A 14,244-nucleotide genomic window follows, 5' to 3' on the forward strand; every position below is an offset into this window, starting at 1 on the left:
TTGAGTTTCAGTGACATGAATACTAATACTGACACCTCTGAACAAAATTCTCGAGTGTTCCCTTTATTATAACACCAGAATGATTCAAAAGTCCTGTTTCCACCAAGTGGTTCGGTTTGGTTCCTCTCAGTAGTTGTGGCATTAACATTGACTAATCTTGGGACATGTCCCTAAAATACAGACTTGTACTGTCCCACTTTTTGGTTCCCATCTGTTGGGATGTCAGACACACTGATCCGACCTGAAGTTGGAGTTAGAAACACCATACTATGTTGACTGGTTGCAAGAATGGTCACTTCCAGTGCGACAGCAGCTGCTGTATTTCTCCCAGTGGCACACAGCCTTCTCTGTGAAACAGAAGTTGATTGTTTTTTGTGACAAAGATCCACATGCCAATTACAAAGAAGGTGAATTGCTTGATGTCTGCCATCATTGCTCTTTGTTTACTGTGTCTTGTATTTCTTCTTCGTTGGATTTATCAGCAGGTACACTGCGGTGTCGGCTATGCCGCCATGCTATTACGTTGCTGACGCAGCTTTGAGCATTCAACTTACACACCGCTTACAAAGAAGTGCATGGTTGTCTGTGGAAACATAAACAGGACCAGACTTACCAATCCGACCTATACCAAACTCCACTGATCCAAACCGAACCACTTAGTGGAAAAGGGGCTAAACAGACCTTGCAGATGCAGAAGTTCACTCTTTCAGTTTGGGTGTGTCATTTCTCTGGAAGAGCCCTAAAACAGAGGCCATGGCTTAAAGGGTTATGTGTCATCTCATCATAGTCTGAATCTCCTGTTGAAAACAAAGAGGAGTCAGGGTTTGGGACAACTTATCAGCCAAGGTCAGCACCAAACAGAGTCACGCTTCCCACAAACAAGGGCCTCTTCCCCTCAATATCAACATCCTCCCTCCAAACATCCTCTCTGGGCTTTATGACGAATGTGCAGGAAATGTTACCACTGAGGCAGAGGAAAAGCTAACAAAAAATCTGCATGATTTTTTTTTTTACCCTGCAGTCAGGCAGATTCAGAGTAAACACACCTGAAGCTCAAAGACACACACACATGATAATGCCCAAAGACGGACATGTAGACAAAGAATGGTCCTTGTAAAAATAGCCTGATATCTGACAGGGAAGTATTTCTATCTCCCTCTTATCTGAACCAAGAGGCTCTCCTGATACACAGATTGTTCACCTCCTGTCGCCCTGATACACACCCTAAAAAAAGCCTCAGCCATCCTCGAGTCAAGCAAACAAGTAAAGTTCAAAAGTGAGTCCGAGGCTCTGAACATCCAACTCCAAAGGTCGCTTGATCTCACCCACACAGTCATAGAAAATGTAAGTGATTATCATCATCCACATACCTGTGCTGGTTACACAATTCTTTGGTCTGATGGTTATATTCCAGTTTTACCTGACACGACATACGCACAGCTTCATCTCCATTTATTACATCACCATACTGACAGCTACAAGACTTAAAGACTTTAAAAACATCTTTTATATGGATTTTCAAAACTCTATGTATTCATGTTCCTACATGTTCTATAGAAATCCCTGAAGCTGTCTGTAAACTGACCAAAATGTATCCTTCTAAAAATAGCACCAATTATACAAACTTGCTAAAAGGTGAAGTCATCAGGTCTTCCCATAAGCTCTCACCCTGAAGGGTCTGGAGAAGCCTGGACAATCAAAAGAAAAGGGGTTTGTGGAGCAGGGAGCATTTGGCTGTGATTTTGGTTGTGCTGCTCCACATAGAATGATATTTAGAAAGTTTTTTTATTTTTTTTTATTTATTTTTTTTCATGAAACATCTTAAAATTCAAATTTCTAATTTTTTCAAAAGTCATCAGAGACAAAAATGTCCTCAACCAAAAACTTCCAAGAAACTAACTTAGATTAATATTTTTTCCACTTTTTCGCCCAAATTTTTCAATCAACTTAAGTCCCAATCAAAAATTTAAAAAATCTTTTATTATTTTCTTTATTCAACATTCAACATTTTAAATGCCCATTTTATTGCATGATGTCACTGTTTTAATTAAAACAGACAGTGATAAATAAGTATATATATTTCATATAAGACAGTGATAAATAAGTATATATTTCATATAATAAATGTTGGAGGGCTAGGCTTTTTTTTTCAAATATTAGAATTGAATGTACATAAGATTAATAATAAAATAAATATTAATGCATATACATTTTTATTGCAGTGTCAAAGCAATTTTGGATTTACAACCCTTTCAGCTTGATAGGACAAAAATGTCCAATCTTGCCATAACCACAATTCTTTAAAAGGGGAGTCATTACACAGTGTAACCATACATTTCCTGTTTTAAGGCTGCATTTCGGAGGAAAAATAGTTTTTTCTTTTTTTTTTTTTCTTCCATTTTTACTGTTTGCTATGAGATGGGAAAATTTCCCATTGTATATCTATAGACAAAAAATTTAGAGGCTTAATTGTAAATCTGTCAGGTTTTGATAGCAGTTTTTATTAGAGGACATTTTGTCTTCCATTTACCTTTAAGGGTAGAGAGATTAAGAATCCGACACTGAAAAACACACATAGAAAAAAAAAAAAAATAAGAAATAAAAAAAACAACTAAAAATTAAAAAAAGTATATATATATATATATATATATATATATATATATATATATATATATATATATATATATATATATATATATATATATATATATATATATATATATATATATATATATATATATATATATAAGCCCGGTCTCTAAAAAAGAAAAAACCCTCCAACATTTATTTAATAAGAAATAAGTCAGTTTATGTGTTTTCCAAAATAAAGCAGTGAAATGTAATCAAACTGGCATTTAAAGGGTTAAAACAATCAGAGTAATTAAATGTTTGGGGGTTTTTTTTGATGATGACTGAATGTAATTGAAAGATTCGATTAATGAAAAGTAGAAGAAAATATTAATCAGTTGTGTTTTTATAGTATTTTTAGTAGAGGATTTTTTTGACCACAAGGGCCCTTTAAGGGTTTTTAATTAAAGAGTCAAGGGTCAAAGAGACAGCAGCTAAAACCAGGCTAAAACAAGGGTCTTCTAAAACACCAGTGTAAGAAAAAATGTGATTTACTGAGCTGTCAAACGTGTAAATACAGAACTGTGGCACCAGAGGAGCAGAATAAAGACTTAAAAAAGACTGCAGCAGCTCTCTGCCTAGCCCAGCTTTCCCCTTCTTTCACTCATTTCCTGGCGTTAAGAGGCAGCGTTATGATCTGTTCTGTAACCAGCTGCAGGAACTCTCAGCTAATATCTGGGTTCTTCCAGCAGATCTCTAGCTCTCCTCCAGGTGTGGGTTTTATCGTAACACATAAACAGAGCTTCAGGATGTTGAGTAGAGTCAGCCCTATGAGAGCCTCACAGTGTGGGGTGAGTGGAATACAAGGAAGTCTTTTCTGTCCCTGAGCACTCCTCACTGCTCCCCCCTCCCCTCCTGAACATCCTGGACACAAACACACACATGGCTGGGTTGCTGAGTGAGAGCAAGACACGAACAACAACAACAAGAACTGCAGCAGCATCAGAGGCATCAGAAGCATCCTCTGCGTTTTGATCTGCTCTGAAAATGACAAACTTTAGTTTCAGACACTTTAACATTTCTAAATCTGTGGGTTCATTCTGATATTTCTGACAGGAGTCTGGATGGGTGAGTGTGGGTGAAGACAACATAAGACACCAGCTCCCCTTAATAAAAACAAATACTGCATGGCATTAAAATTTAAAGGCACAGACATGAACAAACACAGAAGCTAAGACCCAATGCAAATCAAGAGAAACGAGGGGCTCGCCTCCATCCTCTCCCTCTGATTGGAGACTGCATTCAAAAGACAAGAGCTGTTGGACTCAGACTCTACAACTTGGCAGTCAGTCACGGGAATGCATCTGGGCCTCAGAGTCTGACACGAAAACACTCTGAAGATGGCACAACAAAATATTGCGCAACTTTTCCAAGACCTCGATCTGCAGAGGAAGTTCTCGTCTGAATGACAAACAAGCCATTCAGAAAAACACTCTGAGGGAGGGGCAAAGCACCAAAACACGGCTCATAGCTCTGGTTTCAAATTGTCCTGAGAGACCCTCATCTGTGATTAATGTCACTCTGTAAATCACCTCTACATTTTTCTGTGATGTTATATTACCGTGTGGACACACTTCGGCGTGTGAGCTCTGTATATGTGTGTGAGCTGTGTGTGTGTGTGTGTGTGTGTGTGAACGAGAAGTGATGAAGTTTAACAAATCTAGACACAGATCCTCTCTCATTGATAATCACCTCTCGGCTCACCTTAGAAAGCCACCTCAGACAGTCATCCAGATGTCAGTGAGTTTGTTCAAGCCCAAGACTGACTTGATTTTTCCCACTGAAGAGGTCAAATGAAGCCAAAAACATTCAAGTTTTTGTTTTTGACTAAAGCTGTTATAAAATTTTTCAGTATTTCTGGAAAGTACAAAGTTAAACAGCACCTTGATTCTTTTTGAGGTTGTCTGCTGCATCAAATTGTTTTTCATTTTTTTTATATCCCCCCAAATCCTAACTTTTTTTTATATTGAGCTGTAGCACTTTGACGTCTTCTGATGAAAAAGTCTTTGTAAATATAAATACATATATATACATATATGTATACACCACTTTTATTACACCGATACCAGTACGAGTACTCCCTCACTGATACTGAAACAAAGACAGCACAGTCCCCCAGACAATAAATCCAAAATAAAACACTAACAACTCTCTCTGAGATTAAAATTTGTTTCAAATAAATGAACAAAGATAAAATAACAAAGGAGCAAAATAAAACTAACAACTGTCAAATTTTAATACTCTTTTTAGAAATAAACTGAAGTGTAAATTAAAACAGTTTAACTGGTAACTCTCCCTGGTTCATTCATGTTATTTGAACAGGACCTGATGCACATTTGCCGTGGTGTTAAACCACAGCAGTGTAGCGCCAACTACTGGTGAGGAGGACTTACTGGACTTAAGATTTTGGCGAGTACCGATACCTTGAAAAAAGGCTGGTATTGGCCCGATACCAGATACCAGTAGTCGCCCATGAAACTCTAATACAATGATTATGTTTGTTTTTACTGTGTATGACTCCTATTGGAGAATTTCCTATTTGACATCACACTTCTTAAAATTAGGGATGTCCCGTCATTACATTTTCAATTCTGATACCGATACTGCAGCATTGAGTATTGGCCGATACCAATATTGATCCAATATTATATCAGCATTAAACATGCACACTTTTATTACTTATTTTGTTGTATGTCTGTCATGTTAGAAAAGGCTTGATTAAGTGATATTATTCAAACAAAGAACAGTAGTCAGCAACAGTAGGTATGAGGAAAAACTGACCCAGTTATTATTAACCAATGGGTAACAGAAACTGCTTATATCAGAGATTTTAGATGCATTCCGATATGATACCGATACTTGTTTTTGTTTTATTGATATCCGATATCAATATCAGACTGGGGCACCTCTACTTAAAACATGGACATAGTCTGAGCTCCTGTTCTTGATGCAGAGTCATGAAGCGGATTGCTGGTGGGGGCCATATAGGAAGGGGTCTAAAAGCTTCCTTTCTAACAGCTAAAGGGCGCCTGTCAGTCAGGTGAGCTGTGCTGTGTCTCTAATTGGACAATCAAACAATCCTAACATCTTCTAAGCAGCTGAGTTAGAAAAGAATTCACAGTGTGGCAATAGTGAATTTAGTGCTTCAGACCCAAGCTGTTTTTTGAACCAGGCTGTAAATGTGCTTTTAATGCCGTAAAAGTCTGGGGGTTTTTTTGTCTGGGTGTGTACGTGGTTTCTGGTCTTTCTGCAGCCAGACTTATGAGGATTCTGGATGAACAGCAACTTTTAGCACTTCTGTGTAGGCTACATTTTTTTAAACTGGATTTTGCCCCTTGATATATACACATGATTACAAGACTATCCTTATTCTCCTGGTTACAAGTCCCAGCTAGTCAGAGCAGAATTCAGTTCATGCTACTGTAGGTGCAGCTCCATGACACACACTTCAGGTGTCTCATATGATCCCTTATAAAAATAAACTTCCCACCCCTGCTTTGGACAGATGTGAAGTGGTTTTTCAGCCCTGACTTCGTCCTCACAGTCCTCTGGTGCTGGGACCAGCAGAAACAGGTTAGTATAACAGCAGCCTTCCTCCACAGATAAAACCCTCTTTGTGCGCTCTGTTTACATCTTACTCTGTCCAAAGTCTGATTCAGCCGCTGAGCCGTGGCCTAAATGATTCACACAGCTCCCGGCAGGTGTGTGTCCAACGCATGTAGCTGTGCTTGGCTTCACTCTTTAATGTCTGTTGTTGCAGGACAGAGTAACGCAGGATAGAAACACCACACGAGAAAGAGTTTCAGACTAAGGGGTAATGAAATCCTCCTGGTGACCGAGGCTTCACCAGGACAACACACACATGCCCACATCCAGCTTCAAACACGTGAAGAGAAGTTTTTCAGTGTCTTGACGACAAAAACAGTGAAGTGAAACTGCTGTGTCTGCATTCAACATGCTGTCTGTGACTTCATGTTTCCACTAAGAATGAGATTTCTTCACCAATACATCACTCATTCACACTTCCTGAAAAGCATTAATAACTTCTTTGCAAACACACACAAAAATGACTTCCACCTCCCTCAGAGTTGAGAAAAAGTTCAAGAAGGTAGAAATGTTGTGGTAAAGCAGTTCCAGTCAGTCAACAGTTCACCAAACTTCAACACAACCCACAGACACAATGACTGTAATTAAAGCATCTACCTGACTAACCCTGAGGCAGAGTGGAGAGTCAGAGCGAAGCATGAAGGTTAATGTTGGAGTGCCTCAAGGATCAATCCTAGGGTTAATTCTATTTAGTTTATACATCAATGATCTACTTCTGTCCAGAGGTACTGATCCAAATGTCCGCAGATGACACTGTTATCTATACCCATGCTAAAAGAAGAGAACAAGCTGCATCTTATCTTTCTTCAACATTACATAAAGTATCAGACCGGCTCACAGCTGTCTAAAGTTAAATGTGAGCAAAACTGTAAGAGTGTATTTTTCAATCAGGGGAAACAACACACCTCAACCTGATATGACTGTAAATGGAGAGGTAATACAGATTGTTAAACATTTCAAGTTTCTGGGCATAACAATTGACTCCAACCTAAATTTTAAGAAACATGTAAAAAAATGTCTGCAGAAATGTGAGAGCCAGCCTGCTGAACTTCAGACATGTCAGGAATTAGTTACAGCTGCTAAACTCTACATGCACTCAATGATTTTTTCTTATATATCTTACTGTGTCACAAGCTGGTCTCAGGTTGGAGCAACTACTTTAAAACCACTATAGACTCGATACAAACATTCACTGAAAACTCTGGATAAGAAACCAAGGAGCTACCACCACTGTAACATCATTAAGACATATAATTTAATTACCCTTGACAATTTTCTTTGTTACAGGTACCGTATTTTCCGCACTGTAAGGCGCTTCGGAGTATAAGGCGCACCTTCAATGAATGGCCTATATGGAAACTGTTTTCATATATAGGGCGCATACATTATAAGGCGCATAGAATAGAAGCTATAGTAGTGGCTGGGGTTGCGTTATGCATCCACTAGATAGAGCTGAGCTAAAGGGAATGTCAACAAAACAGTCAGATAAGTCAGTCAAACTCAGGCTACATCCACACAGAGCCGCACATTTTCCTATCCAACAATTTTCTGCGCCGTTTACAAAAAAAGCACGCTGTAAAGACGAAGCCGTTTCTGCCGTCCACAAAAGCCGTTTCCAGAGATCGGTTCAATACCAGACCTTTGGGGGGCGCTGTATTGCTCTAACAATAAACAAGAGAAGAAGCCCGGGCCAGCCTGTGAGCTATCGTTAGCACTTAGCAGAATTCCTCTTTACTGGTTCTTACCACTAACTGCTGTTACTTTGGCGATGCCCCCTGACTACAGTACCTAAGATTAGTCAATATTGATCCATATATAAGGCACATCAGATTACAAGGCGCACCGTCGGCTTTTGAGGATATTGAAGGCTTTTAGGTGCGCCTTGTAGTGCGGAAAATACAGAATGGGTTGATGTGTTAACTAATTCATGTTCAGGCTCCACCATCACTTCAACAATGTGTTTTACTCTACAGGAACAATCTAAGGGAGACAAGGGCATCAGCAAGAGGAGCTCAGTTAAACTGAGAAAAACTGCATAAGGAAAGTCTGCATTTTCAGTCAGAGCAGCAGAAAATGGAACTCAGTTCTTCCCACATTAGAGACTGTACAAGTCTCAGTGTTTTTAAGGAGTATTCACACCTGCGGCTAGTTTGCTTTGTTTTGATCCAGGGGCGAAAATGATACAATTGTAGCAATTGTCACAAAGTTCGTTTGTGTTCACAAGGCAAAAGTCTGTTGCGATCCAAAGTTGTAAACAAATGCCATGTGCTGTGTTTTTTTTCTCATTTCATTGGTCAGAAACCATACACGGAAGGCAAGGAGTTTCCCTATCCTCATGCGTTCACTCAGTCATGTTCTTAACCGCTTCTCACAGGGTAGAACAGCCATGGAGCATCAACAACAACAACGTGTGTGGCTAGTTAGCATTATAGCATTAATCTGGCTCATGTACCAGAGTACATTATACGATCAACATTTGCAGTTTTTAAGGGTCCCGACTGCATGAAGGCACTTTGATAAGGCACTTTATTTCTTTACAGCTCCACATGAGCCCACAACTCATTTTCCTCAGTTCTTCTGTCTTCTTCTGCTGCTGTGGTTGATTCTTTTACTCCTTCTTCTTCTACTGTTTTGACTGTACAGTTGTCAACCGGGCTCATTACTGCCACCATCACTACAGTGTGAGCCACAGTTATGAGTTAGTTGTGCCGGTTGCTGGGGTGTTTGTGTTCTCACTGCACAGGAAACGCTACAGGGCTCGAAGGGAAGCGAGCCGAGACCACCTTTTTTTGGTGATCTCAACCTGCATGTTTTGTCCCGGGGCGCAACTGCTGTGTTCATATATACCCAAACAATCATGTGATCACTGATTTAATCCTCTGACTGTATCAAACTAGAGACAATGAAATATGGTTCTAAATGTGTTGAGACATGAGTGTGATGGATGTTGTTGAGTATCCATTGTTTGAATGCTAGTATGCGTGTATTAGCGTTTGTGTTGTATGTTGTTTTACATCTTCCTGCCCAGGGACCAAAGATGAAAATTAGCTCGATGGCTAACTCTGGCTTGACAGCTTTCTTGTTTTGCATGTTCCCTGTCAAATAAACTAATCAAAAAAAAAAAAAAAAGAATTTGTGTGGCACTCACCGATCTGGTCTTCAGGAATCAGGCTCTCGATTGGTGGCTCCAGCTCCGAGCTCTGTCTCAGGTAGCTCTTCATCTGAGTGATGAACTGCCGGATGGTCTGCAGCAGCTCCAGTCCAGAGGCGAAGCCCTGCCAGGCCTGGGTGCCGGCTCCCTCGCCCATGTAGCTCAGATAATCTTGCACCAAGCCGCCAAAATACGTCCCCCTGTCCCGGGACAGTTCCAGCACTTTGCGGATCGCCCTCTTCTCAGGCGTCAGCAGCGAGTTGAAGACGCCGCTCATCTTGCGCAGGTGACCTTTCAGTGCTTTCTGCAGAACCAGAGCGCTGGCGCTGGGCCGACGTTTGGCGCGATGGCCTGGAGGCACCATGGTCAGATCCTGGTCCTGGTCCTGGTCCTGATCGCTCTCCAGGCTGACGCCATAGTCTTGCTCCTCTTCATCATCGTCGTCCTCATCATCATCGTCCTCCTCCATGCTGCAGTAAGGCAGGTGGGATGGTGGGATGGAGAGGGGGAGGTGGGTGTTGAAGTCGGCAGCAGTCGGGGGGCTGGGGTCGTGCAGAGGGGGGAGGAAGAAGGCCGAACACTGAGAGAAATCCAGAGAGTCGGAGGAATCTGTGGAAAGGCTCATGTCACTCAGCCGCTGGCCACCACCGCTGCATTCCTCACTGGCCTCCTCCTCCCCTCCAGTCAGCTCAGCCATTTTTCCTGCTGTCAACAGGGAGGTGTCTGAGGGACTGCTGGAGTCCTGGTTCAGGCTTTTGGAAGAACTCTGCTTGGACAGTTTGGCCCTGAGGAGAGCCTTCTCAATCGTTTGCTCCTCCAGAGCCAAGTGGCACTGAGCATCCTCCTGGCTGGACGACGGCGAGGCTTTAGTCCGCCGAGGTGAGGAGGAGAGGGATGAGAGGGAGATGGGCAGGGAGGGTCTGGGGATGGAGATGGGGGAGCTGATGCTGAGTCTCTTGGGGGGAGAGGACGAGGGGCTGATGCTCAGGGAGGAGCCGAGACGAGAGAGGAGGCTGCTGCCCCTCTCTCTCTCCTCCACCTTCTCTTTGGGGACTTTGATCCAAGAGATTTTCTCCGGCATGCTGCGCTGACGAGGGGGAGGGCCTGGGCGCTTCTGGGCAAAGTGAGGAGGAGGAGGACGAGGAGGAGGAGGGGATCTCTGAAGGCTGTCTGTGCTGCTCTTTTGGGTGCTGCTGCTGGTTTCTCCAGTATCGTCCTGCACCTCAGTGCTTCTACCAACGCTGTGCGTGTTTCTTTGAGCTGACTGGCAGCTGTCACTGCGCTCTGAGCTGCAGACCTGAGCACGCTCCCCGTTGGTGCTTTGCCTGGTTGTGTCAAAGACCTCTGAAGTGGTGCTGGAGTCCCCCTCAGGCTGGTGGACCTTGATGAAGAGGGGATTGATGAAGCAAAGGGCTCCGTTAGACTGACAACACTCCAGCTCAGACGGGGTGCGCGTTCGAAGCCGAGGGCGATCTAGGGATGTTGTCAAGGAGGCTGGCCTCTGGAGAGGTGGGGGTGGTCTGCTGGGTGCAGCTACTGGTGCTGCTGGGGCTGAAACCCTTCTCTTGTGGCACAGCTGAGCATCCCAAAAACCTGAAAGACAGAGAGAGACAGTCTTACTTCATCAGGTTTGAAGTTGACATAAGCTTTGTCAAATGTGGATCCAACATGTTCCTGATTCCTTCCCAGCTCTAGGACCAAAGATCTGTAGTGTCCCGGTGCTACGATGGGAAACAGTCTGAGCTTCTACATCTGCTCCTCTCCCATCCATGAGATCTCTGTAGAAAGTGTTTATGATCCCCGTTCATGAGCAGTTTTCTATTTCAGACATTGAGATTAATAAGAAAGCCATACTGCTGTCAATGCAAGGTTCCCACTGAACATTAGACCAGGGGTCGACAACGTAGTGTCCACAAGGCATGTTCCAGAAAGCAGCACTGGTCACAACAGAGCTCCTTCCATGAATGTAAATATGTTTCCAACCATCAGTATTGAGTAAGTCATCAATAATAATTGAAGAATAATCAACATTGACACATGAGCAATACCCTCACACAGTATTACTTCTGCTACTATAATTATTGTTGTTAAAAACTGATCTATGCAGTTTTGTTCAGGAGGTTTGTATGACAAGGAGCCCTGGTACCACTCATTTCCTGTGAGGTAGCCCTCAGTCTCAAAAAGGTTGGTGACCTCTACGATAGACAGTCCAAAAACAATTCTGGACGTCTTCACAACGTTTAAGTAAGGTCCTCTATTTGGACATTCAACCATGACCCCACTTGGACGTCAATATGCATTTCAACATTTGGACGTTGTCTTTTTGGACGTCAAGTGGACGTCTAAGCAGGAGTGAATGAGCCCACTGAGCAGAGTTCAAAGGACGTCCTTTCAACATGATTTTTGGATGTCTAATTTTAAACATTAGATTTCAGTAAGTCATATTTTTTTTGTTTGTGTCCATGTCCTGTTTCCATTCTAGACAGATGATGTGTTTTCCTGTAGAGTTTAATTTTCCTGTGGCTTCATTTGGCTCAGCAGCAGCTCTGAAGTGGAAATGTTTAACCCCTTTGTCTGTTTTTACAGAGAAAATCAAATGAAGCTTCAGATGGCAACTGAACATGAACAGTCTGACACCTTCAGAAACTGGACTACAGTTATACACAGAAACTGGAAGGAGGACAATAAGACAATAAGAATGACTAAAATGGCTGCAGAGATAGCAGAGTAGCTCAGTCCATAGCGACTTGGCTTTAGGGATGGGTACCAAATTAGGTACTTTTATAGGTACCGACCGAATTCTGTCAAAAGTACCAGGTACCGATTCATGTAAAATCAAAAGGCACCATGTTTAGGTACCTAAATGCATCCTTGTGACTGTGAGGGAGTGGAAGGGTAGCCCATTTTCCATGCTGGACATGAACACAGCATTGCAAGGTTATTTAATGAAGAATAAATTTGTGTAGTCAAAAAAACACATGTATTTTATGACTAAACAAATTATTTTTTACCACAGAAACACAAAAAGGTACCAAAAATTGGTACCGCTGAGTACCAGTACCGATTGCCAGGTACCGGGCATTGGTACCGTATCGTTTCAAATGTGAAAGGTACCCATCCCTTCTTGGCTTAGAAACTGGAGGGATGTTGGTTGAAGTCCTGGCATGGACTCTTTATTTTTTTTCTTATACGGAAGTACTGTGGACGTCATGAATGAAAAGGCAGTCTGCACCTTCAGGAAACTAAAGTCAGACGTCCAAATATGACTAAAAGGACGTCCTTTCAATGTGTCTTTGCTCAGTGGGTAACTTCACCAAGATGCCAGATTTGCTTTAAGGGGTGGGCGAAAAAAATTGATGTATGGAAGTATCAGGATTTTTGTTCAACGGTTTAAAATCATGATTTTTTTTTTTGTTTGTATTTTTCTTTTGAAGTCCTTCATTTTAGTCTTTGTTTTTAAGCTGGGTCAGAAAACAGTTGAGATGTCAGATCCACTGAATAAATCTTAAAAAACAGACTTATGTGATGCAGATTTTTTTTTTCGTGAAATTTGGCTCTTAATACAGTCTGTAAATATCATCGTTCAATTTTTTCACGTGGTCTGGAATTAAACAAAACCAAAAATCATAAAAATCGGTATAGTGAAAAATTGCAATTTAAATCGAATTGACACCCCCCCAAAAAAATCGTAAAAGTCGAATAGGGAAAAAAGCATATGTCCCAGCTCTACTGTAAAAACTGCAGTTAAATGTTTGTCTTATTTTTTCATTTTTTAGAAATTGTCTTATTCACTTCAACATGAGCCACATTCACTTGTCAAGCCCAGGAAAGTGTCTGATTGAGGTGAAGTCCTTTAAAACCTGATGCACCATAATGTAGATCCACACAAAGAGAAAGCACTGACCAAGTGCCAGAGAGATATCTGGGACAAATGCTATAGCTCTACTGTTGTCAGATCTCTAAGTGAATGCAAATTCTGGAAGAATATTACAGGGGGCAACTCAACTCTGCATATCCAGAAATGTTTGGCTTAAAAGGATGAAACCAAACAAACAAATGTCTGATAATGGTTCTTATTACTTACCACAATTTGTCTATCTGTCCAATCCAAACAACCCAAATAAAGTCCTGAAACTATGGCAAAAAACATAAAAAACAAAATCCCCCTGACTGCTGTTAAAAAAGTAAACATAAGCTACAGTCATAACATCGTCCAGAGGCTGCACTAAGCACAGTAACAGACAGACAAGCACCAGCGCAAACAATAGAAACGAGGAGTAGCCGTGCCAGACACAGAGCAGCTCCCTCACACAGCTACGAAGCAGAACAGAAACGATCACAATACTCACTGTGATCCCAAAGCTCAGTGTGGCTCTGCCCGAGGAGCCGAGGAGAGTTTAGCTCCTCTGAATCCTCCGACTCATGGAGCTGCAGCGTACACACTGCTGTGTCTGCGCGGGCTGAAACTCCACTGCTTTCTCCAGCTCACTCACGCTCAATCTGTGTTATGACTCACTCCTGTTAATGTGTGTGAGGGCGGGCTGTTGCCTCAGTAATCCTGCCTCTGTCCCTCCCTTTCAACACAAGTTGCATGCTGTCTCTCTGTCTCACACACACAGAAGATTTGTCTACTTCCATTCTTTTCTTCTCTCTTTTATCAATACCTCCAACACCTTCAGTGCTGCTCTCACTCCATGAGCACTCAGCACAAGTTTCACATACAAACATTACACCACAAGAACAGCACCACCAAACACTACACACACACACACACTGCAGCTGACACTGAGAGCACAGAGGAATGTGGTTTGACGTGGCTGATGTCAGAAGTGGGAAAGTCAAGGCTGAGCCAGGGGCAA

At 42.0% G+C, this 14,244-nt stretch overlaps 1 protein-coding gene across 1 annotated transcript in view; it reads right to left on the reverse strand.

Moving 5' to 3' along the window:
• The window catches only part of rin2a (Ras and Rab interactor 2a), an 81,032-nt gene that overhangs the window by 12,099 nt on the left and 54,689 nt on the right, over positions 1-14,244 (reverse strand). The window contains exon 8 of the mRNA XM_074675715.1: positions 9,383-10,978. Coding sequence (XP_074531816.1) covers positions 9,383-10,978 — 1,596 coding nt within the window. The remainder of the gene's footprint in view (positions 1-9,382; positions 10,979-14,244) is intronic.

Source organism: Halichoeres trimaculatus, unplaced genomic scaffold (genome assembly GCF_033239565.1).
Source record: "Halichoeres trimaculatus isolate MK-OKI-2021-1 unplaced genomic scaffold, fHalTri1.1 fHalTri1_scaffold_8, whole genome shotgun sequence".
Classification (NCBI taxonomy): domain Eukaryota; kingdom Metazoa; phylum Chordata; class Actinopteri; order Labriformes; family Labridae; genus Halichoeres; species Halichoeres trimaculatus.